The sequence below is a fragment of the Mercenaria mercenaria genome, chromosome 11, assembly GCF_021730395.1.
Source record: "Mercenaria mercenaria strain notata chromosome 11, MADL_Memer_1, whole genome shotgun sequence".
In the NCBI taxonomy this organism is placed as follows: domain Eukaryota; kingdom Metazoa; phylum Mollusca; class Bivalvia; order Venerida; family Veneridae; genus Mercenaria; species Mercenaria mercenaria.
Genome location: NC_069371.1, coordinates 38,739,384 through 38,766,472, shown reverse-complemented (window position 1 = coordinate 38,766,472; position 27,089 = coordinate 38,739,384). Strand labels below are relative to the sequence as shown.

General features: G+C 36.8%; 1 protein-coding gene across 6 annotated transcripts in view; it reads right to left on the bottom strand.

The window, feature by feature from the left end:
* Window positions 1-4,388: 4,388 nt before the first annotated feature.
* LOC123531311 (probable serine carboxypeptidase CPVL) overlaps window positions 4,389-27,089 on the bottom strand; it is a 45,647-nt gene continuing 22,946 nt past the window's right edge. For 5 of the 6 annotated variants that reach the window (XM_045312156.2, XM_045312155.2, XM_045312158.2 and 2 more), the window contains exons 6-12: window positions 26,588-26,654; window positions 23,810-23,938; window positions 20,517-20,648; window positions 16,449-16,547; window positions 14,960-15,133; window positions 10,521-10,703; window positions 4,389-6,508 (exon numbers count right to left, since the gene is read on the bottom strand). In XM_045312156.2, the coding sequence (XP_045168091.2) occupies window positions 6,410-6,508; window positions 10,521-10,703; window positions 14,960-15,133; window positions 16,449-16,547; window positions 20,517-20,648; window positions 23,810-23,938; window positions 26,588-26,654 (883 nt within the window). In that variant the 3' untranslated portion in view covers window positions 4,389-6,409. Of the gene's footprint in view, window positions 6,509-10,520; window positions 10,704-14,959; window positions 15,134-16,448; window positions 16,548-16,578; window positions 16,669-20,516; window positions 20,649-23,809; window positions 23,939-26,587; window positions 26,655-27,089 lie in introns of all 6 variants that reach the window. The other variant, XM_053517181.1, reaches the window with a different exon arrangement.

The window sequence follows — 27,089 nt, the reverse complement described above, 5'->3', positions numbered from 1 at the left end:
AACATTCTAGGTCAAGTGGTTCTCAAGTTATTTTCCGGAAATGATTTTACATGACCAGGTCCCTGTGACCTTGACCTTTAATAGACTGACCCAAAAATCAATAGGGTTCATCTATTCTGCATGTTCAATCATCCTATGAAGTTTCAACATTCTGGGTCAAGTGGTTCTCAAGTTATTGATCGGAAATTGTTTTCCATGTTCAGGCTCCTGTGACATTGACCTTTAACAGAGTGACCTCAAAGTCGATAAGGGTCATCTACTCTGCATGTTCAATCATCCTATGAAGTTTCAACATTCTGGATAAAAAGGTTCTTAAGTTATTGCTCGGAAATGGTTATCCATGTTCAGGCCCGTTAACTTGACCTTTAACGGAGGGACCCCAAAAACAATAGAGGACATTTACTCTGCATGACCAATCATCCTATGAAGTTTCAACATTCTGGGTCGAGTGGTTCTCAAGTTACTGACTGGAAACGGTCTTCCATGTTCTGGCCCCTGTGACCTTGACCTTTAATAGTGACCCAAAAATTAATTGGGGTCATTTACTCTGCATGTCCAATTATCCTATGAAGTTTTAACATTCTGGGTCAAGAGGTTCTCAAGTTATTGATCAGAAACGGTTTTCCATGTTCAGGCCCCTGTGACCTTGACCTTCAACAGAGTGACCCCAAAATCGATAGGGGTCATCTACTCTGCATGACCAATCATCCTATTAAGTTTCAACATTCTGGGTCAAGTGGTTCTCATGTTACTGACCGGAAATGGTTTTCAATGTTCAGGCCCCTGTGACCTTGACCTTTAAGGGAGTGACCCCAAAATTTATAGGGGCCATCTACTTTGCATGTACAATCATCCTATGAAGTTTCAACATTCTGGGTCAAGTGGTACTCAAGTTATTGATCGGAAATGGTTTTCAATGTTCAGGCCCCTGTGACCTTGACCTTTAACGGAGTGACCCCAAAAACAATAGGGGTCATCTACTCTACATGACCAATCATCCTATGAAGTTTCAACATTCTTGATCAAGTGGTTCTCTAGTTATTGTAGTTATCGATCGGAAATGGTTTTCAATGTTCAGGCCCCTGTGACCTTGACCTTTGATGGAGTGACCCCAGAAACAGTAGGGGTCGTCTACTCCAGCAGCCCTACAACACTATGAAGTTTGAAGATCAATTGATCGGAAATGAAGTGTGGCGTACGGCCGGACGGACAGGGCAAAGACAGTATGTCTCCCCCAGAGGGGGCGGGGGGTGGGAGACATAAAAATGTGTCCCGTAGGGTGTAAACAAGCTTATTCTTTGATCTGACCTGGTGACCTAGTTTTTGACCCTACACGACCCAGAAAAAAATTCATAGGATATTTCATGCAGACAAACATTCTGACCAAGTTTCATGCACATCAAATGAACAAGAGTGTTAACATGCTTTTCCTTTGATTTGACTGGGTGACCTAGTTTCTGATCCAATATTAGCACGTTTCAAACTTGGCCTAGGAACCATCAAGATAAACATTCTGACCAAGTTTCATGAAGATAGGGTCATAAATGGGGCCTCTAGGTCGTTTACAAGCTTTTCTTATTAATTGACCTGATGACCTAGCTTTTGACCCGACATGACCTAGTTTCGATCCAGGCCTAGAGATCATCAAGATAATCATTCTGTGCAAGTTTGTATCATATCAGATTATAAATGAAACCTCAATATAGCTGAAAAGGCTAAAATAGAAAATTCTGCCCCTTAACTTGTGTGTAAGTGTGGTTAAAATCAAATATAAAATGTCACGTCTATCGTGTTCACAAGGTAAGAATTACCAAATGTTGGCTCTTTTCGGGGTCAATCAGGGGCTGTAACTCCGGACCCTATGATTGGATCTGAAAGATTCATCATGGAATCCAAGATTTATTCTTGTTGAAGATATTTTACAAGTCTGTATCAAATTAACCTCAAATGAAGTCTCTATATGGCTGCAAAAGCCATAACTCTGAAACCCATGACGGGATCTGGCTAGTTTTCAAAAGGAACCGAGATATTATGCCAGTACAAGTTGGGGTGCAAGTGTGATTAAAGTTGATTGCAAAATGTCGTCTCTATCGTGTTCACAAGCCAAAAATAGCAAATTTTGACCCTTTAAGGGGCCATAACTCTGGAACCCATTATGGGATCTGGCCAGTTTCTGAAAGAAACCGAGATATATCAATACAAGTTGCGTGCAAGTGTGATTGAAGTTGATTGCAAAATGTGGTAATTATTGTGTCCACAAGACAAAGATAGCAAATTTTGGCCCTTTAAGGGGCCATAACTCTGGAACCCATGACTGGAGCTGGCAAGTTTTCAAAAGGAACAGAGATATTACGCCAATACAAGTTGTGTGCAAGTTTGATTAAAGCTGATTGCAAAATGTGGTCTCTATCATCTTCACAAGCCAAAAATAGCAAATGTTGTCCCTTTAAGGGGCTATAACTCTGGAACCCATGATGGGATCTGGCCAGTTTTCGAAAGGAACCGAGATATTACGCCAATACAAGTTGTGTGCTAGTTTAATAAACAAGAGCTGTCTGATGACAGCGCGCTTGACTATTCGAAGAACTGACTGAAGAATGGGGTCAAAATATTTCCACGGATATTCAGACAAAAGAAATAAATAGATTAGACAAACAATGTTCCTATATTACTTTGATTTCGATAAGTCTTGCACTAAATGGCAAAATATGAGGCAATTTCAAAGTCAAAAAAGGGCCATATTAAATTCAGTCAAAATAGTTATGTACTCTTGCCTACAGATGGAAATCATAATGATAAACAAGTGTTCAAAGTTTAAAAGCCATATGTCAAATAGTTTTGACAAAACATGGACTTGTATGAAAACAGAACCAATTTCAAAGTCCAAAAAGGGCCATAATTCAGCCAAAATAGATGACAGAGTTATTTTCTCTTTCCTACAGATAGAGGCTATTATACTAAAAAAGTGATAAAAGTTTCAAAGCCATATGTCAAACACTTTACAAAAAATATGAACTGGTACGAAAAACTTAACCAAGATTTCTAAGTCAAAAGGGGCCATAATTCAGCCAAAATCCTTGATGGAGTTATGTACTCTTGCCTATAACTGGACATGATGATGGTAAACAGGTGTTGAAAGTTTCAAAGCTTTATCTCAAAAGACTTTGTCAAAATATGAATTGGTACGAAATATTAACCAAGATTTCTAAGTCGAAAGGGGCCATAATTCGGCCAAAATCCCTGACGGAGTTATGTACTCTTGCCTATAACTGGACATGGTGATGGTAAACAAGTGTTGAAAGTTTCAAAGCTTTATCTTAAAAGACTTTGTCAAAATATGAACTGGTACGAAAAACTTAACCATGATTTCCAAGTCGAAAGGGGCCACAATTCAGCCAAAATCCTTGATGGAGTTATGTGCTCTTGCCTATAACTGGCTATGATGATGGTTAACAAGTGTTGAAAGTTTCAAAGCTTTATCTTAAAAGACTTTGTCAAAATATGAACTGGTACGAAAAACTTAACCATGATTTCTAAGTCAAAAGGGGCCATAATTCAGCCAAAATCCTTGATGGAGTTATGTACTCTTGCCTATAACTAGACATGGTGATGGTAAACAGGTGTTGAAAGTTTCAAAGCTTTATCTCAAAAGACTTTGTCAAAATATGAATTGGTACGAAATATTAACCAAGATTTCTAAGTCGAAAGGGGCCATAATTCGGCCAAAATCCCTGACGGAGTTATGTACTCTTGCCTATAACTGGACATGGTGATGGTAAACAAGTGTTGAAAGTTTCAAAGCTTTATCTTAAAAGACTTTGTCAAAATATGAACTGGTACGAAAAACTTAACCATGATTTCTAAGTCAAAAGGGGCCATAATTCAGCCAAAATCCTTGATGGAGTTATGTACTCTTGCCTATAACTGGCCATGGTGATGGTAAACAAGTGTTGAAAGTTTCAAAGCTTTATCTTAAAAGACTTTGTCAAAATAAGAACTGGTACGAAAAACTTAACCATGATTTCTAAGTCAAAAGGGGCCATAATTCAGCCAAAATCCTTGATGGAGTTATGTGCTCTTGCCTATAACTGGCCATGATGATGGTAAACAAGTGTTGAAAGTTTCAAAGCTTTATCTCAAAAGACTTTGTCAAAATGTGGACTCGTACGAAAAACTTAACCAAGGTGTGACGCCGACGCCGACACCCACGCCGACGCCGTGGTGAGTAGGATAGCTCTACTTATTCTTCGAATAGTCGAGCTAAAAAATGGTTGCAAAATGTGGTCTTTATCGTGTTCACAAGAAATTGTGGACGGACGGACGACGGGCGATCACAAAAGCTCACCCTATCCATACGTGACTGGTGAGCTAATAAAAACAATGCAAACTTTTCAAAAAATAGACTTTATTGTTAAAAATACAGAGTAGGAATCAACTAGAGCTATCACTAAAGGCAATTAATACCCCCAGATGCTGCTTTGGTATTGGGAAAGTTGAATGTTGTGATCATGATTTTTGACCTCCATGTATGACCCTGACCTTGGATCTAATGACCTGGGTTGTGTGCCTTATGTTCATGATGTTAACAACTGATGCTAGTTATATCAAAATCTTCAAACTGGTTACGAAGATATGGAGCAGGCACAATGGACAGCCTGACGGATATGCTCCACTCAATTTGTACATTGTATCTGGGGGTATAACAATCAATGTTATACAGCAACAGTTTGATTATATTCAATAATATCAAGACTTAATGGTCCCAACAGAACTTAAAAACTATAATCAATATTCTAGCATAAACAGAGATCATATAATTATGTGTGTACAACAATGTCATGAAGCACTTCATGATCTCCATCTGATGTAAGTGCGCATTTATTGATTCCATAAACACTTAAATTGCACAGTGATACTGCATTGTTGGGCATTTGTTACACAAACAAGCCAAGTCATCATAATTTGTCAAACAAGAGCACTGCCTTGCAAGTTCAGACCCTCATCTGAGTTTTTGTCTCTGTATAAAAGAAATATTGTTTGTGTGTTTTTATGATCTTTCTAAGTCAAAAATGGGTAATAATTCTTGCAAAAAGCAGGATGGAGTTATATTTCTTGCTGTGCAGAGTCAGCTTTTGATGGTGAACAAGCGTTGCAAGTTTTAAAGCAATAGCTTTGATAGTACATGAATGGCACTTCAAAAAAATAACATGAACAGTTTACAGAATATAATACTAGTAGCCTTCTAACATAAAATAAGACACCCACTTTGATTTTTTTTTCCTTAGCAGCTTGATGTATAAAATCAGAGCACTGAAAAGGCAAACATGCCAAATACAAAATGATAATTAAGAAGTATAACCATGAAAGCATACAGGCACTACATATAATACTTATTGATATCTAGTCTCGTGGAGGAATCGTGTCTCTTACAGAGGTAGCTATTATATATACAAAATAGAAAAGTTAAAAAATAAAACAGCAACAGTTAAAAGCAAGAGCTTTTAAAAGAAGCTGATTGTTAACACACCCACTTTATTTTTTATCAAGTTAAAATATATCTTTATTCTCCACAGTTTATGCAAATTATGTATCCTAGACTATCCATTTTGTGCATTGGGTACATCAACAGATATTTTAAAGTTCAAAATATTTAATTATCCTAGCATAATGCATGCAGTTTACATCCTTTGCATACATAATTGGGAATATTTCTGTACTAGGATGCATCAATCTGAAAGTTTCATAGTGATAATACTTCTCAGAGTCAATTCATAATATACTAGTATATTTGTAAAACTCCACATCCCTACTATTAATCCAAGTTATATGCTTCTCAGAGTCTCTAACTGCCTGTAATTTCTATAAATATATACAAATCTATAACATAAACAACAACAGCTATAAATAAAAAAGTGTAAATTTGGTGTAATATGCATTTGCTTTAGCATTGCAGAGAAAAGTACAACAGATAGACATACAACCCATTTTTTACTGATTTTTAGCATTGAAAAATTATGTTAACATATCTTCTATTTAATATTTACTTTAAACATAAAATGTGATAAATAAATGTTGGACAGTAAAATGTGATGGCTTACTGCATTTGCGTTCAAGTATAGACACAGGCGAGGGAATAAATATGGAACATGAATCACATATGTAACAAGTGTCTATATTCGTCAACTTCTAAAGTCTTGCACTTAAAAATGGAAAAATATTCAATGTTTAAAGTAAATTTATACTGATGAATTTTAGTAGAGGTGTGTAGCAGCCAAATGTACATTCGCAGTAGCAAAGTTTCATTACCATTTGTTTTTTTTATTACAACGACAGAGCGAAAAGAAAATTTTGCATTTTAAGTCCATGTCTACATTTTTGACTTAAATGTTGAAAAATACATGCTCAGGATCTATGCAAATCCTTTGTCATTGATAAATCTGTCGATCATATCAAAGCTTCTAGCTGGTTGGTCATATGGTAATATATGTCCACCTCCCCGTACAATAACCTGCAACAAAAAATAACAAGTGATGAACAGTTCGTATTGTGGGCTGTAACTGAAATTACTATTGAAAGATTAAGTTGTTGTATCAGCACAAATCAAAACTGTGATTTTGTAAAAACAGTCATGTTTCATTTCTTTCAATTATCTGCATACGTTTGCATATGGTTTTACATGTTACTGTTGAACAAACATGTGCAAATGGTTTATGTATTACGGTTGAACAATAATGTAAACAGATCCCTTTCATTCTTGTCAGTACATACTTTTTCTCATAAAGATATGAAAAACTTCCTATTATTCTAAAAGATTGGCAAAAAAGGAAATGCACAATTAAAATGATAATTTACATGGTTAATACAGAACTTATGAGACAAAAAAAACACAAGTATTTTTCAAGAACTTTTCAAGAATTTCTTTTACTTTTTCAAGACTATTTTTCCAAACAACTTATGTCAACAATTTCCAGAAAAAGTGTTCTAATAGAAGTAGCACTCTGTGCAAATCATGATAAAATGCAGTCACAGACCACTACTTATGACTGCTACTTGGGCATACTAGGATCAGTGATTAAGTACAATACTTTCTTTTGAATTATCTCTTTTTTTTTCTTTTTCTCAATTTTGTTTTCTTTTCACAAGCCAAGTTGCTGAAGAAATAAGTCTTGGGTGAAATTAAGGCAGTTTTACCCAAAATTCAAGTATTTTCAATATTATTTTCAAACATTTCCAAGGAGTTTTCAAGGACTAACATCAATTTCAAGGCATTTCAAGGTCTGTGCAAACCCTGAGCAAAATTATCATTTGGGAACATATGTCCATATAGTTCGATAAAACTCGCAACTCCTGAATATGGAGCCTAAATTAAATCCTACTGAGGCAGCTGTATAACAAGAACTGTCAGAGGACAGCAAAGCTCGACTATTCAACAGCCTTGTCAATTGAATGAATACCCAAGTCAAAAAAGGGGCATAATTTTGTAAAAATGCAAAATAGAGTTATGGAACGTGACACTGCATATCAGATCATGACAGTGAGCAAGTGTGTGAAGTTTCAATCCATTGCCATTAATGGGTACTGAGCTTACATATAAAAATTTAACCAAAAACTGCTAAGTTGAAAAAGAGGAATAATTTTGTAACAATGCAAAGTAGAGTTATTGAACCTATGCACTGCATGTCATATTATGTCAGTGAACAAGTGTGTGAAGTTTCAATCCTTTCCCATTAGTAGATACTGAGCTACCAGCTTACATACAAAACCTTAACCAAAAAGTTCTAAGTCAAACAAGAGGACCAAGATGGCCCTAGGTCGCTCACCTGAGAAACAAACCATAACAGTGAAAACATGTTTAACCTGGTGATTTCATGGAAACAAATATTCTGGCCAATTTTCATTAAAATTGGACTAAAAATGTGGTCATTTGAGTTTAAACAAGTATTTTCTTAGAAATGACCTAGTGAACTAGTTTTTGACCCCAAGATGACCCATATTCAAACTTGACCTAGATTTTATCAAGGCAATCATTCTGACCAATTTCCATTAAGATCAATTGAATAGTCTCTATCGCATACACAAGGTTTTTCTTTGATTTGACCTTGTGACCTACTTTTTGACCCAGATGACCTATATTCAAACTCAATCTAGATTTCATCAAGACAACCATTCTGACCAAATTTCATGAAAATCAATTGAAACATATAGCCTCTATTGCATACACAAAATTTTTCTATAATTTGACATAGTGACCTAGTTTTTGACCCCAGATGATCCATATTTAAATTATACTTAGATTTCATCAAGGAAATCATTCCCACCAAATTTCATGAAGATAAATTGAAAAATACAGCCTCTGTCACATACACAAGGTTTTTCTTTGATTTGACCTAATGACCTAGTTTTTGACCCCAGATGACCCATTTTCGAACTTGGCCTAGATTTCATCAAGATAATTATTCTGACAAAATTTCACGAAGATCAGTTGAAAAAAAGAGCCTCTACTGCATACAGTGTTTTTCTTTGATTTGACCTAGTGACCTAGTTTTTGATCCCAGATGACCCATTTTCGAATTCGGCCTAGATTTAATCAAGGTAATCATGCTGACAAAATTTCATGAAGATCAATAGAAAAATACAGCCTCTATCGCACACACAGTGTTTTTCTTTGATTTGACCTAGTGACCTAGTTTTTGATCCCAGATGACCCATTTTCGAACTCCGCCTAGATTTAATCAAGGTAATCATGCTGACAAAATTTCATGAAAATCAATAGAAAAATACAGCCTCTATCGCATACACAAGGTTTTTCTTTGATTTGACCTAGTGACCTAGTTTTTGTCCCCAGATGACCCATTTAAAAACTCGGCCTAGATTTCATCAAGGTAATCATTCTGACAAAATTTCATGAAGATCAGTTAAAAAATACAGCCTCTATTGCATACACAAGCTAAATGTTGACAGACTACAGACAGACAACAGACAGACAGATGCCGGACATCGGGCAATCACAAAAACTCACCTGAGCATTGCTCAAGTAAGCTAAAAGGGGTATAATTTTGAGAAAATGCAAATTAGAGTTATGGGACCTGCAAAATGCATGTCAGATCTTGACAGTGAACAAGTGTGTGAAGTTTCAATCCATTCCAATTAGTGGGTACTGAGATACCAGCTTACATACAAAACTTTCACCAAAAATTTCTTAGTCGAAGAAGGGACATAACTTTCTAAAAATGCAAAACAGAGTTATGGAACCTGTGCAACGTAAGTCAGTTTATCACAGTAAATAAGTGTGTTAAGTTTCAATCCATTCCCAAAAGTGGTAACTGAGATACCAGCTTACATACAAAAACTTAACCAAATCGTGACACGGACGCCAACACCGACGCGATCACACAGGCGAGTCCAATAGCTCTACCTATTCTTTGAATAGTCAAGCTAAAAATGTACATCTGTTAATCCAAGGCAAACTAGAACTGCCACAGGAGTGACGAATTATACCCCCACAATACGGCCTTGTCACAGAAGTAAGCCAATGTCAAGTCAAACCTCAAAATCAATAAGGGTCATCTGCTGGTCATGATCAACCTCCCTATTAAGTTTCGTGATCTTAGGCCCAAGCATTCTCAAGTTAGCGTGCGGAAACAATTTAACTGTTCCGGGTCACTGTGACCTTGACCTTTAACCTACTGACCTCAAAATCAATAGGTGTCATCTGCTCGTCATAATCAACTTTGATGATCCTAACCTAAGCGTTCTTAAGTTATCATCTGGAAACCGTTTAACTGTTCCAGGTCATTGTGACCTTGACCTTTGACCTACTGACCTCAAAGTCATACTTGACCTGTATTTTATGATGTTACACCTGTACATCAAAATTTATATGATCCTTTTGCCCAAGCGTTCTCAAGTTATCATCCGGAAACCATTTAACTGTTCCAGGTCATTTGTGTGTGTGTGTGTTCGGGTTTAATGTCTTTTTCAACAATTGTTCAGTCATATAAACAACGGCGTCTACTTGTAGCAGTGAGCACAATGCCTAAGTTTATAGTGCTGCCTCACTGGAATATCACACAGTAGACACGTGGCATGATACCCTGCCCAGTCAAATTATACCGACACCGGGCTGACCAGGCCTAGCACTATCCTCTTAATGCTGAGCGCCAAGCAAAGAAGCTACTAGTACCATTTTTTACATCTTTGGTATGACGCACCTGGGGATCGGGGGATCGAACCCACGACCTCCCGCACTCGAAGCGGATGCTCTACCACTAGGCTACCGAGGCAGACCTACTGACCTAAAAGTCGAACCTGTTCTGTATTTTATAATGTTACACCTGTGTGCCAATTACTACTTAAATCTGTCAAGCCTTTCACGATTTATTGTCTGGAAACCATGAAAACCAATGGACTGACCGACTGACAGACAGACCGACGAGCTCACTCCTATATACCCCCCAAACTTCGTTTTGTGGGGGTACAATGAACCTTTTTTTAATCCTAAAGCCTTGTAAAAGCAGTACCTGATAAAAGTTGTTCACATTTCTTACATAGCCTGCCACCTCTGTATCATTGCTGTGTATTCTCCACACCAATCTACCAGCAGCCTTGTATTGTTCTAGACCACTCCATGGTACTGTCATCAAGAAGGCCTCAGTCAAAGGAATGGCTACAATGATATCCAGCTGCCCTGTGTACATCATTACCTAAACATATATTTTCAAATCCAATTATACCTGTTTAGAACGACCATTTTTCATAATTTTTATCAATACTTTTCAACATGTTCATGAACACTCAAGTCATGTTACAACAGAGACAAATATAGAGGATATTTGTTTGTTTTAGTGTAAGACTGAAATATCTTTTATGAGTGAACACCAGATGCAATATTTTCACAAGTGGCACAGCATCAAGTGAAGAAGTAAGATATGGTATTCATGAGTGAAAGGTATTTTGATCTTACATGTTAAACAAAAAAAATAAATTTATTTCGTGATTTGGCTTTATTTATTCATTTTATAGTTTCTTACCAGTGAAAATATAACTATATGATATTATTCACTATGAAAATACCAGATATATTTCACTCTAATATTTCGATAATTCGCAGAAATTCATGTAATAAATAAAGTTTCTTCAATAACTTGATAATTTAAGATATCTATCATACTGAATTTATGTTTCTCTAAGTTGATATTTCTTAAATGTGAAATCAGACAGACACTAGCTGACGTACACTATAACAGAAAATTTAGCTCCCTATCAGGGCTCCGGAAATTTCCAAAACACAATCAGTCCGATACGAAATCACGACATCGGCGCTAGCCCACCCATCATATTATACATATATTTCGGTACTATATTTATTTGTAAAACGTGAAAGAGTAAAGAAATTAGTATGCCATGCATTAAAAATGATTTACGGGTCACCGCGAGTTACCATACAATGAAAACAGTCATTCAGTGTTACATGTGATCATAACTTTGTTTAAATTTCGATGTTTTTCCGAGAAAATACTTGCAAGAATAAAATTGCTGAAGCATTGTTTTTTGGCACCGTGTTTTTTACCTAACTAGTCTAAAAGCCAATGCACGTTACTTCGGTACTGTATACACGGCAGGAACTTTGTGATGTTTCCTTATTATTTAACGAATTTTTATAAAATACAATGAGTCAAAGGGATTTACTCGAAACATGGTCTCTGCCAAACATCCTCAGTATATTTAAGAGTACTCTGCCACGGACCAAATGTGTAGGTTATCATAAGTAAACGCCGAGATCGAATTTCCCATGTGTAGGGTACCAAAAGGTCATGTGGGTTGGCCATCGATCACTCTACATGGATATTTCATTTCACTGGCACTGTACTTCAGTAAGAAACTAAGTTTTGTAAATTTATATACAGTCTAACCTGCCTTAATGGTCACCTTGATTCAGGGGTCACCTGACGTTAACGGTCAGTTTGAGATGCCCCCGACGAAATTCCCTCTATTTTATACTTTGATTCGGCGGTCACCTGCTGTCCGCGGCCAGCGGCCACTCAAATTGCCTCCCAAAGCCTAAAAATGGCCTGCATTAGACGGTCAGCGGTCAGTCCCACGGCTATGTTTAAAATTGTCCATAGCAACAGACGAGAAATAAACCGAAATTAATCGAGCGGCCGGTAGACAATAGATCGAAGTTGAACATTTGATGTGAAATGATGACATCTGATTAAATGAAGTGGGTGTGTTTATTCAAATTACTTTGAGATGTGTAATGTTTGATCATAATATCTAATCGCCAATTAAACACAATAAAAAATAAAAGCAATTTACACTTGTTTTTCGCAGTGGAATCGGTAGTTATTGTTCGGAAATTTATTGATAATTGTTGATATTTGAAAAATGACAAAATGACATGAGCTTCTCAATTTAAACTGATAACACAAAAAACAAGAGCTGTCAGAGGACAACGCTCGACTATTCAACAGCCTTGTCAATTGAACGAATACAAAAGTCGAAAAAGGGGCATAATTTTGTAAAAAAAAAAATGGAAAGTGTGTGATGTTTCAATCCTTTCCCATAAGTGGATACTAAAATACCAGCTTACATACAAAAACTTAACCAAAAACTGCAAAGTCGAAAAAGGGGCATAATTTTGAATAAATGCAAAGTAGAGTTATGGGACCTACACAGTGCATGTCAGATAATGACAGTGAACAAGTGTGTGAAGTTTCAATCCATTCCCATTAGTGGATACTGAGAAACCAGTTTACATACAAAAATTAACAAAAAACTGCTAAGTCAGAAAAAGGGGCATAATTTTGAAAAAATGCAAAGTAGAGTTAACGGACCTACATAGTGCATGTCAGATCATGACAGTGAACAAGTGTGTGAAGTTTTAATCCATTCCCATCAGTGGTTACTGAGATACCAGCTTACATACGAAACCTTAACCAAGTATTTCTAAGTCGAAAAAGGGGCATAATTTTGTTAAAAAGCAAAACAGAGTTATGGAACCTGTGCAATGTAGGTCAGTTTATCACAGTGAATAAGTGTGTGAGTTTCAATCCATTCCCACAAGTGGTTACTGAGATACCAGCTTACAAACAAACCTTAACCAAATCGGGACACCAACGCGGACGCCGACGCATGAGTGAGTCCAACAGCTCTACTATTCTTTGAATAGTCGAGCTAAAAAATGTTACGATCAAATGGCCAGTAATTATCGGCAATTAGCGTGTTACCTCATGTCAATTTTGTTGTTCACAGTATGATCTCGGTTAAAGATAATACTCGGTATCTAATTAGTAGCATAATATTTGTGATTTTTTTTATATTTCTTACATCAAAATACTATTAAACTTATATGAAATTAATTTTGTTTGAAAAGAAATATAAATCATTGTTCTTTTACGGAGCGTAAAGGCAATCTTAGATTTTAGCGTGGACAACAAGCGCAGAGAGTAGTTTCCCTTTATCAAAATTGCGAAATCGTAAACAAACTTATTTTGAAGTTGGAAAATCAATTTCTGTTGTAAAACACACCACGCCGGAGTTGTTGATTACTTAGAAGACCATTCATATTGCGAAGGCACGTCAATGTATCCTGGTAAAATGATAAAGAGTAAAATGTAAAAGAAATGGGCTTAAAGTCATGATCGAACACTGGTCAGAAGTCTGAAATATATACATTTACTGGCTGCCTCTCCGATCAGCGGTCACCTGGCTTAAGCAGCCAATTTGGCTGCATCCCTTGGCTGGCTGCCTAATGCAGGTTAGACTGTATTCTCTTCTGATGTAAACAAAATTTCATTTTGGAGACCGATTTGATACACTGCCCAGTCCACCACTCTAGTTTTCTTTATCATTTGGGTTTCCAAGTCCATTTTCTTGTACAGTCGGGCTGCAAAGACAATTTTCTGTACTTGTTTCAGACTGACTGCCAAAAGCATCATGCAATTTTTACAAATCAAGTAATTTCCCGTGTGATGTCTCATTAAATGCAATGACTATTTGTTTCTTTTTACCCGTCTTCAAACATAGCCTTTTGAAATAAAACAACCTGTCGGCTAATGGTCTATATTAAAGAAGTGGGTCCAAGTCAAAAGGATTTGGATCCAGTCGGAAGCATTTGGATCCAGTCAAAAATGTTTAATACATTGCTGCCGGTTGCCTACAAACATTAAAGGATGTGTACCACACGAGCACTGTAGTGTCACATGCTAATTATGGACCGATTACCAAGGTGACAATCAGACCGTTTATTGATTATCTGAGGGTGCGATCAACAATTTTCTGCTTGGCAGGTGATTCACTGGCATATTGAGATTTCAGACCGAAATGTATACTTTTTCAACATTTTTACTGGACTGATTTTTTGCTTTTTTTTCACTTCAAGAATCGGTCTGAAAAGTTAAAAATTGATCCAAAACCAACAAACCGGCAAATTTCTGGAGCCCTGCTCCCTATAATTCAGTACCCTATAATCATCCATAAGCACTTTATCCCTTTGTGATATTATACTTGTATGGTTTCACTGATGATGTATCTAGACATGTGTCGCATTCCTCATTGTTCACCTTTCCTATAACAGTTAATGTCAGTCAGAACTTTAGTCCTGGGTTTCACAGGATCCACAAATTCTGAGAATTTTTTTTTCTAAGTATATCCAACTGTAGTCTTTCAAGCTGATAATGTAATTATCTTTCCTCAATGAACTTACTCTGTAGTTGTCAACCCATGGTCTCATTGTATCCATGATATCGCTGATGGTATGTTTCTCCACGTTAGTGCCAATTATGGTTCGTTAAGTTACACACATCATATATACCTCCCTTCAACTTACTTCTCTCCTCGAGGACTGTAACCCACTGTCTTACTGTATCCATGACATCATAATGTTTCTCCACCTTTGCACAACTATGGTTCATTCATCAAATTAGAAACACTATATATAAATATCTTCACAACCTACCCTATAGTTGTCCATGAGGGTTGCCACCCATGGTTTTACAGTGTCCATGATATCATTGATAATATGTTTCTCCACCTCGGTTCCAGCATGGTATGTCAAATTACCTACGTGTATTGCTTTACGGATTTCAGGATCAGCTAATGCCGTACCATAATAATCAAAGTCAGCTGGAGCCTGTAAAAAAGTCAATCTGTGTAAGGTTTTTGCCAATTAATCAAAATATTAATTTCAATTTCTGCAAAAAAAAAACAAACTGAGATAGACAGAGGAAAGCAGCTGACTTCAGGCACTATGAATGTAGTCCTAGAAAATGACTGTTTTAGAATTTGGTCACAGAACAAATACATGTACTTGTTCTAGTTAACTTACAAATGTATTTAGATGATAAAATCATAGAAAAAAATTGTCACTTTTCATTAAAGCAGACCTACAAATCTTAAATCAATAGCTTATTATATATTCTATAATAGAAATTGAAAATATTTACCAACAAGTTTCAATTGTGAACTTTATTTACATATAAAGAGAAATAATATAAAATATCAGAAATTTAAACAATAATTGCACATATAATGTACAGTATTTTAAATATACATGTATCTAGCAGAGTACAGAAACTGCATGCAAGTAACAATTACCTCCCAATATAGCAGGAGGAAGAGGGAAGTAGATAAATTGGTAAAAAAAAACGTTCTTCAGCAAAGGAGGCAGACACAAGGATCACAGGTAAACATTTAAAGTGGAGGAAGTTTTTATAAAATTGTTGTGGGGAAAAATGTGACAGTATTTCAGCTATGCAATGGCCATTTGCTTCAATGATTTTAAATGTTTGTTATGTTTGTTTTGGACTTGGCACCATTTTTTCAACAGCATTTCAGTAACAACAGACTGACTTAACCACTGTTCCAGTAATTATTTGTTTCGGTCTCCAAATAAATTAAAACTGAGGGATGAATGAATTCAGACACAATGTCTCTTGTCAAAATCAAGTAGATTATACGCCTCGCCCAGGAATCAAACTCGAGACCCTGCAATACATAGATCTGTGCTCTCCCTATTAAACTAAGTAGGCATGTTATATGTACCTACAAAGAAACGTTTGTACCTGTATAATAAAAGGTACAGTATTAGCAAATGCTTTGAGAACAAGAGGCCTAGATGGGCTTAAACTCCTCACCTGAGGACTCTGACCTTTTTTACCTTGGTTCTCACCAAATATTTTGAACATCCATTTAGGAGTTCCTATTTTTTTGCTACAATGGCCCAAAAATACGTAACCATTTAAACATTTAACTGGAGAGAGATCCAACCAAGACTTTCATTACATTTAGAATGCGAGTCCCAAGCTGAACTACTGAGCCAAGTAGTTTAATAAATGCATTGCATAAACATAAATATGTGTGAAAAGGTAGGGAGTAAGTTGATATAAAGTATATATTGAGAGCTATAAGTGAAAGAGGGTCGAATAACATGCAATGTGTGAATTTACCTCCGTTTCAAGAAAATTGTAGTAATTGTTTGTATTAGTCACATTGTAGAAGTATGGCTTGTAGGGGTATAAATCTCCGTTCAGTAGCATATCAAATATCTGAAAACAAAAACATTGAAGTAACATGTACCTTTGTACGAAGAAAATTATAGTAATCTTCAGCCATGGTCACATTGCCAACAAAGCTGCCTGGGCCACCTAATATCAACATATCGAATATCTGGAACAGAAAAATTTCAATATTTGTAAAAGACTGTCTTCTTCTGGCACAAACAAAAGCTGTAAGAGGAGACAGCACCCTGGATTATTCCAATGCTCAAAGGCAAAAATGTAATGGTGAATGTTTGTGTTCAGTTATATGAATAATCATCCATTCACACAAAAGCTATAAATGTAAAATCTATCGACTTATGGATGACCTTGAACAAAAAGGTTGGGGTCTTTCAGTAGGAAATATTTCTGCTAAGTTGTTTGAATATTCATGCATGCACAAACAAGAGCTGTCACTACTGGTGACAAATGCCCCTGAAGCTGCCCAAGAATGCTACAGTTGTCGGCGCAAAAAAATCACACATCATTTCGCGACCATGACCTTCACCAAAGAGACTCGGGTCAGAAGTGTGACACACCTCAATATGGTTAACATTTGTGTCAAATTATTTTCAAATCCCTTGATAAATGGCAGTTACTGACCAGACAAGAAACACCTTTGACTTCTAAGTGTGACCTTGACCTTGAAGCTAGGGGCCTGGGTCTTGTGCATGACATGTCATCACAATATAGGGAACATTTAAGCCAAGTAATTTTGAAATCCCTTCATGAATGGCAGAGTTTGGACCAGACAACAAACAGACCATGTTAACCTTTAACCTCTAAGAGTGACCTTCATCTTAGAGCTAGGGGTATGGATCTTGCCCAAGACAAGTCGTCTCATTGTGGGGAACATTTATGCAAAGTAATCTAAAAATCCCTTCATCAATGGCAGACCCTGTTAACCTTTGAATTCCAAGTGTGACCTTGACCTTGGAGATAGGGGTCTGGGTCTTGCGCATGACATGTTGTCTCATTATGGTTAACATGTATGCCAAGTTATTTCAAAATCCCGTCATGGATGGCAGAATTATGGGCCGGACACGAAACAGACCCTGTTAACATTTGACCTCAAAGTATGACCTTGACCTTGGAGTTAGCGGTATGGGTCTTGCACACGACACGTCTGATTATGGTAAACATTTATGCCAAGAATTTACACTGACTCATGCAGGCACTCACGTACGGACAGACGGACATTGCAATTTTAATATGCCCACCTTCGGGGGCATAAACAAAATGCTTCAAGGCATTAGGAGCTAAGAAACAACAAGTATGCCCACAGAAAGAATGTCGAGCCCGCCAGCTGTCCAGGGTGACCTTGACCTTTGACCTAGTGACCTGGTTCATGTGCATGACACTTCGTCTCATAATGGTGAACATTTATGCTAAGTTACATCAAAATCCCACCATGCATGAAGAAGAAATGCTCCAGACAAACTTCAATTTGACCTTTGACCTCCAACTGTGACCTTGACCTTTCAGATAGGAACATGGGGTTTGGGCATGACACTCTTTCTCATTGAGGTAAACATTCATGCTAAATATAAACAAGATTGGTCAATGCATGTCAAAGTTATGGTCCGTACAAAATCGGACGGACGGACGTACATATACTGACCCACCGAAGTGACAACTAAGTTGAGCACACCGCATGCGGGCTCGATAAAAACTAAAGCGACCTTGACCTACATGCATATATCATGTATACGACACATTGTCTCATCATGTGTGCAGAATTAAGATAATCCATCAATGCACATAAAAGTTATGGAGCGGAAATAATTTTACTTGACCTTCAAAAGTGACCTAGACATTTGACCGACAACCATGGGTCATGGTGTGACATATAATCTAATCATGGGGAACATTTCTGTGTAGAAATCCTTCAATGTATATAGAAGTTACGGATTGAAAACAAATTTTTATTTAACTTTAAACAGTGACCTTGACCTTTAACCGAATAGTCAAATTATGTATGAGTGTATGAAAAGTTGCAACCTGTCACAATATACGCCCCTCACAGAAAATTACATTTGGCTTTTAAAATACTTTACTTAGGCTAAAAAAAAAATATGTGTGGTTCAGGTAACCCGACCGACCCTATTTTTTCATTGCCGACCCTAACACTTTTTTTATAGTTTTTTGTGGTTTTTAACCTGGTACGAAAAATATTGAGTACGAAAATATACGAATCAATGCAAGCGTCTTATCGATTACGATTTCAACATGGCAGCGGCTAGTGTTCTCGTCGTGACAGTGGAAAAATGTGTTCACGGCGACCAGAAACGCTTTATGAAGGCAATTCTTCACTCGTCCCTCGTCGGAGATGTCACTTAGAATTGCATATATTGTCGAGATGCTTTCCATGTGCATATCTCACAGAATTGTGACCAACTATGTCTGTACCAACTGGCGTCGAAGTGGGGGGGAAAAAAAAAAAAAAAAAAAAAAAAAAAGCCTACCTACCTACCCTATTTTTTTACCAATGTTACCTGAACCACACATATTTTTTTTTTAGCCTTATTAAGCTGTCTAGTTCTATGTTGTCAGTTTTCTCAATTTCAGGGTTCTGGCTAGGCCATAATATCACAGGAATCTTGTGTAAAAATTACAAATGTCGCGCTAAAATTGATCTAGAATCGGCAGTTGTCGTGTTAAGAAAATTTTGGGGACAAATGTGCATGTGAGACGACCAGAATTGAGAACGAATCGTTCATTTTTCTTCCGCATTCAAATAGAAGAGTTTCCCACAAAAACGTCACTTTGATCCACCAGCGAAGAAACAATGAACAATTTTAAGGTACGTTTCTGTATAATATGCAAACAAGAAAAACATTCAATCTAAAGATTAACGGCCTAGTACTTTATGTGGCTTCATAAAAAGCCTCATACACCACACAAACCCCAATGTTGTTAACTGTTTCCAATCCACTGTCTCAGCAGGTGAAATTGAAATTGAGTCTTTCTTTGACCATTCCACACTAATTGTCTCCAAAACTAAAAATACGTAACAAAATCAAACCACAAAAAGTGCAGAAAATTCGGATGAAGCCCAAAATAATAGTAACTCCAAATTTCAGGAGAGTTGATTTGAACAGTACCAATTGTTGGACTACAATAAATGACTTCAATTGTAGTAATGTTACTGATTTGTTTCAATGACATATGGTCAAAAGTTGTTATCCCCAAGATTTTGAAAATGTCCTCACATTTTTCATACCAAGGGGACACGGGTCCCCACCATTTTTGATCCTCGGCAAAACCCTGCAATTTCAACAATGAAGGGCCATCACTCCAGAGCAACAAAGACTATCCACCTGATTATCAAACTTGGCCTAATAATATGCCATTCTGACTAAGTTTGGTGAATGCTGGACAAGAACTGCTTAAGTTATACAGTGAACACTGACAAAGGCCACAACAGAGAAGTAATGCCAGTATGAGGCTGATTATCGAACTTGTGTAAGATATTATGTCCATTAACATTGTGACCAGGATTGTTGAACACTGGCTAAGAACAACTCATGTTAGAGAGTGGGCACTGATACTCAGGGACAATCCAGCTGGTTATCTATGTCCAAGAGAATTTTCTCATTAGCACTGTGGCTCAGTTTGGTGAACACCGCATATCTAAAGAACTGCCAAAGTTAAGAGAGTGGACAGTGTCAATTTTTGCAATTTAAGTCACAGTAGAGAAGTGTGTAAAGTTTTAATCCAGTTCCATAAGTGGATATTGAGATACCAGCTTACATACAAAACCTAACCAAATCAGAACACGGGGGAAGATGCCGACACCAAATCTTGGGTAAGTGCAATAGCGCAACCTATTCTTTTAATAGTCAAGCTAAAAATGTTTGAAATGTCCAAGGAATACTGCACAGTTGCTTAAGTACACAGTACCTGCAGAAAATATTAAAATTTATATATCAGTTGTGCAACTCCTTGTTAATTGTAGAAATACTGAAATTTTCTTACATCAAATGCTTTTCCAAATTCTTTTTTCTGTATATACTGCACAGCTGTTTTAGCATATCCCTGGAAATAATCTCTCTGCTCTTCATCTAGCATGCCTATGTTGTACATGAAATCTGCATACTGTATCATCATCTGGAAATAAGCAAGTATAAGTTCTGCAGGTAGAATTTTTCAGTTTGTAGATTAGTATTGTAGTGCAGATGTTTAGATTCTGCAGAAATAATTTTATAATGTCTTGTTCAAAATAATAAGAGGCCACATTAGTAAACATAAATATCAGAAGTTAGTAACAGGAAGTAGAGATGAAATACAGTTAATGAATACAAAATGTATCAGACATATTTGTGTCCTTTTTTTTAATTAAGAAATAATAAACATGTGCCTATATTTTAACAGTTAATAAAATATGGGCAGGAGTTCGGATGCGTAATAATTAAATGACTGCGTAGCACGAGTGATTTAATATTCGCATCCGAACGACTGCCCATATTTTATTAACTGATAAAATTATTGGAACATATTTATTATTTCGATTCTAACCACGCAAATTCTTCGCATTTTACAGCACTACATTTTAGCTCGATATGTCATTCGGCTGGCAATATGCTATTATAAAAACCTCCCCACGAATGCAAAGCGTTGCATAAAACGGGATTTTCCCATATTCAGCACAGTTTAATTAAAGTATTAAGTAGTTACTGCTGTAAAAATGTTATTTTCAATAACATCTAAGGTCAGATATAGAAATCAGAAGTAAATACTTCATTCAAAGTTTATATATGCAGTTTCTAAAAATAGTGCACGACACCTACATGATGGCACTGAAACATACACGCCAGAACATTTCAGCGGCATATAAACATGTAAACACTTGAGTCTGAAAGATTGGAATATGAATTATAATTTATTTAATGTCAAAGTAGAATCTAGTTGACATTTGTGGTGCCTACAACGCAGAAATTGTAAACGACACACACCACCAGACATAGATGCACTTGTGTTGAAGTTGAAACTTACCGGGCTGAAACATTTTCTTACGGTAAAAATATAAACAAATAAATTCATCAGTTAGAAATTGTTTGTTTCAGAAAATTTGATGTACTTTTTATTACAACTACATAGCACTTAAAAAGTCTAGTATTTAGTCTGTATATAACAGAAGCAGAGTAGAATCTCACAGTCGTGTTACAGTCGTAGGGTGGAATGGAAGAGCTATATTTTATCGTAGATTCATGTATAGGTGATTTCGCTATATGTTTATATAGCAACTGCTGCGGATCGTGTTAGAATTCAATATAAAAGAAACTGAAAATACTAAGGTTAACTTTATACTATTTACAGATACATTCAAAGCAGATGCATGCACACTGGATCAATTAAAACAGTGTGAAAGAGAAAACAAAACTGAACACACAAGAATAATGCCAACATTTTATGACACATATCCCTTGTAAATACTTGATAGATTATTAGATACAGTTGACTTGCTATGAGAAATATTTGTGCCATGTTATATGAATATCCATAAATGCATAAAAAATTAAAAGGCCGACAACAACAAGAGCTGTCACTAATGGTGACAAATGCCCCCGCAGCACCTTGACCTTTGACCTGGTGACCCCAAAGTCAGTAGGGGTGGTGTACTCAATAAGTACTATCAGCATGTGAAGTTTGAAGGTCCTGGGTGCAGTGGTTCGCGAGTAAAGTGCCTTCATGCAAAAAGTTAATGCTGGCCCCTGTGACCTTTGACCTGGTGACCCCAAAGTCAGTAGGGGTGGTGTACTCAATAAGTACTATCAGCATGTGAAGTCTGAAGGTCCTGGGTCAGTGGTTCGCAAGTAAAAGGCCTTCATCCAAAAAGTTAACGTTGGCCCCTGTGACCTTAACCTTTGACCTGGTGTGCCCAAAGTCAGTAGGGGTGGTATACTCAATAAGTACTATCAGCATGTGAAGTTTGAAGGTCCTGGGTGCAGTGGTTCGTGAGTAAAGTGCCTTCATGCAAAAAGTTAACGCTGTGACGAACGAACGACGGACAGTTGAAAACTAATATGCCTCCCTTAGGGGGCATAAAAATAACCATAAATCTTTGACCTCTAAGTATGAGGAGCATTTGAAAGGTAGTGGCAACAGTCCAGTTTTTTGCAATTTGCACGTGCACCCACAAGTGTGGCATATCAATGGAAAGACTATTGATTTTTCTGTCCAACTGACCAGCGATGGCACTAAAATCGCGTGCAAAAGCACATTTAATTAGCAGTTGAAATACATGTAGTATATCACACTGGCTGAAGAAAAAGGCTGAATCTAGCTGCAATTTTCGCAAAGAGTAGAAGGCATATTGTAAGATATGGGGACTGCTTGGCATTGACGCATCAGAAATTAAAGCCGACTTGGACAAAGTGTATGGGGACAGTGCGCTGCCATACCATACTATGGCCCAATGGCTATCTCTGTTTAAAGAGAAAGCCATAGCACCAAAGATGAGGCCCATCCTGGGCAGCGCAGTTGGAAGCACTCTATACCAGTGTATAAACCGTATACCTTAAAGAGCGCTTCCAAAATGCATTTTCTGAGTGGTGTGTGCAGAGTACTTTCAAATTGAAGGTCTCATATAGTCATTTCTTGGAATTTAATGTTTATTTGTTGAATTTTAAAACATACTGACACAACTTTAGGCCTTAAGGCAACTTTCCGCCATTTGATTGTGAAGATACATGTACCAGGTGCCCCTCCTGGAATTATTCCAGGCTCAAATAGGCACCTGGGTAGATAAAATACATGATAAAATACAACACTTGGAGAGCTTTCAATACTGTTTGTGATCAAAATATATGAGGTCTTCAGCTCCTGCACAGTGGAACAGCTTAACTTCATGGGCATGAAATTTAGCAGATCTGACCATCTGACGGTTATTTCATGGGGGGCCATGAAATTTAGCAGATCTGACCATTTGACGGTTATTTCATGGGGTCATGAAATTTAGCAGATCTGACCTTCGGACTGTTATTTCATGGGGGCCATGAAATTTAGCAGATCTGACCTTTTGACTGTTATTTCATGGAGATATCAATTCATTAATGTTGACATCATATGAAATGAACAATTTTTTTAATTCTTAACTGGTATTAAATTTTATGAGTTGACTCCACCATGAAATCCACAAAATATGTCCTCTACAAACATTGGACTGGAGAACAGCAATTAATTCCGTAACTAAATGCATGATAATGACAAGCTAACTGTCTGAGTACACTGTTACTAGTCCGTCATAAAAAATTTACAGTTTTACTTACAGTCTCCGGGTCGCACAGACCATCGCCAATTGCCAGTCCCTGCAGGTTGATTCTTACTTTCGGAAATAGTTGTTTGTTTTCTTCATGTATTTTGTAACTGATTGCTGGGACGTACTTCCCTGCATACGACTGTAAAAATAAGCAATTAAATTCAATAACCACTTAAAAACTGTTTCTTAACTGGCCTTTGTACTAGCATGATACAGCTTGTACCTTTCCAAAATATGTCTTCCTTATTTAAAATACAGATATGACACAATACTTAAGAATAAATCAATTCATTTCTAAATTTTCTACATTTTCATTCTGGCATTTGGATTCTTAAAAGCTCACAAAATGAAAGAACTTAAGATCATTATTTATTTATTTTGTTGGGTTTAACGTCCCACCGACACAATTTTAGGTCATATGGCGACTTTCCAGCTTTAATGGTGGAGGAAGACCCCAGGTGCCCCTCCGTGCATACTTTCATCACAAGCGGGCACCTGGGTAGAACCACCGACCTTCCGTAAGCCAGCTGGATGGCTTCCTCACGTGAAGAATTCTACGCCCCAAATGAGGTTTCGAACCCACATCGATGAGGGGCAAATGGTTTGAAGTCAACGACTCTAACCACTCGGCCAGGGAGGCCCCGAACTTAAGATCAATTCAAGCTAATTTAATAAAAACAAAATTAAGATTTTCTTTAAAAACATTTATTATACAAGAGGACCATGATGGTCCTGAATCGCTCACCTCTTCCCACATGACCCAGTTTTGAGTATGACGTCGTTTTTTCTATTATTTGACATAGTGACCTAGTTTCTGAGCTCATGTGGCCCAGTTTTGAACTTGACCTAGATATTATCAAGATAAAAATTCTGACCAATCTTCATGAAGATCCATTGAAAAATATGGTCTCTAGAGAGGTCACAATGTTTTTCTATTATTTGACCTATTGACCTAGTTTTCGAAGGTATGTGACCCTGTTTTGAACTTTACCTAGATATCATCAAGGTGAACATTCTCACTAATTTTCATGAAGATCTCATGAAAAATATGGCCTCTAGAGAGGTCACAAGGTTTTTCTATTTCTATACCTACTGGCCTAGTTTTTGACCGCACGTGACCCAGTTTCGAAACTAATTTAGATATCATCAAGGTGAACATTCAGATCAATTTTCATGAAGATCCATTGAAAAATATGGCTTCTTGAGAGGTCAAAAGATTTTTCTAATTTTAGACCTATTGACCCAGTTTTTGACCGCAGTTGACCCAGTTTCAAACCTGACCTAGATATCATCAAGATGAACATTCAGACCAACTTTCATACAGATCCCATGAAAACTATGGCCAATAAAGAGGTCACAAGGTTTTTTTTTATTATTTGACCTACTGACCTAGTTTTTTAAGGCACGTGACCCAGTTTCAAACTTGACCTAGATACCATCAAGGCGAACATTCTGACCAATTTTCATGAAGATCCATTCAAGGGTATGGCCTCTAGAGAGGTCACAACGTTTTTCATTATTTGACCTACTGACCTACTTTTTGATGGCATGTGACCCACTTTCAAATTTGACCTACATATCATCAAGATGAACATTCTGACCAATTTTTATGGAGATCCATTCACAAGTATGGCCTCTAGAGAGGTCACAAGGTTTTTCTATTTTTAGACCTACTGACAAGGTGAACATTCTGACCAATTTTCATGAAGATCCATTCAAGGGTATGGCCTCTAGAGAGGTCACAACGTTTTTCATTATTTGACCTACTGACCTACTTTTTGACCCCATGTGACCCAGTTTCGAACTTGACCTAGATATGATATCATCAAGATGAACATTCAGACCAACTTTCATACAGATCCCATGAAAAATATGGCTTTTAGAGAGGTCACAAGGTTTTTCTATTATTTGACCTACTGACCTAGTTTTTGATGGCACGTGACCCAGTTTCGAACTTGACCTAGATATCATCAACGTGAACATTCTGACCAATTTTCATGAAGATCTTGTGAAATATATGGCCTCGAGAGAGGTCACAAGGTTTTTCTATTTTTAGACCTACTGACCTAATTTTTGAAGGCACGTGACCCAGTTTCGAACTTGATCTAGATATCATCAAGGTGAACATTCTGACCAACTTTCATGAAGATCTTGTGAAATATATGGCCTCTAGAGAGGTCACAAGGTTTTTCTATTTTTAGACCTACTGACCTAGATTTTGAAGGTACGAGACCCAGTTTCGAACTTGACCTAGATATCATCAAAATGAACATTCTGACCAACTTTCATAAAGATCCCACAAAAAATGTGACCTCTAGAGTGGTCACAAGCAAAAGTTTACGGACGCACGGACGACGGACACCGCGCGATCACAAAAGCTCACCTTGTCACTTTGTGACAGGTGAGGTAAAAATGAATCTGCTTTTATGAAATTTTTATTTATTTGGGTTTTACGGCGCACCAACACAGGTTATATGGCGCCAAACCCGGCTACAAATTTTTGTTTCATATCTCATTTACATCGAAAAGGAACACTTACTGAAATATTCCATATTTTGATTATAACAGTAACTATTATACCATTAAATTTTCTAAAGTACAGAAATCATTTTCACATTTGCTATTCAAGCATTATGTCACGCATGACCCTGCCAAAACTGAAATTTTACCAGAAATGCAAAGAAATTATTGTTACAGTACATTGTTGTTACCAGTACATTAAATAATTACCTCCACTATCATGAATCATAAGAGAGAAAAAATATTGTTTATATAATAAATTAATTACCTCCCCTGTTACAAAAAAGGAATTGTTCTGCAGCTGGTTGAATACTTGAAAGAACTGTGTAAGGCAGCTGTAATACAAATAACAGAACTTAACCATGCATTTTTACCAATATCATAATTAAACATTCAAACGTCAGTAACAGCTAAGTGATCTGGTTGCAGTAGAGACAGTGTTTTTGTTTGTTTGTTGTTTTTGTGATGTTTTAAACATACATGATGTAGTTTAAGGTGCTTTCTTCTAATGTTTAAGAGGAAGGCGCTAAAAGGCTACACCAACCTAAATGGACATGCTATTAGCATTCATTAAATAAATAAGAGGACCATGATAGTCCTGAATCGCTCACCTCTTCAAACATGACCCAGTTTTGACTATGACGTCGTTTTTTCTATTATTTGACATAGTGACCTAGTTTTTAAGCTCATGTGAACCCAGTTTTGAACTTGACCTAGATATTATCAAGATAAAAATTCTGACCAATTTTCATGAAGATCCATTGAAAAAT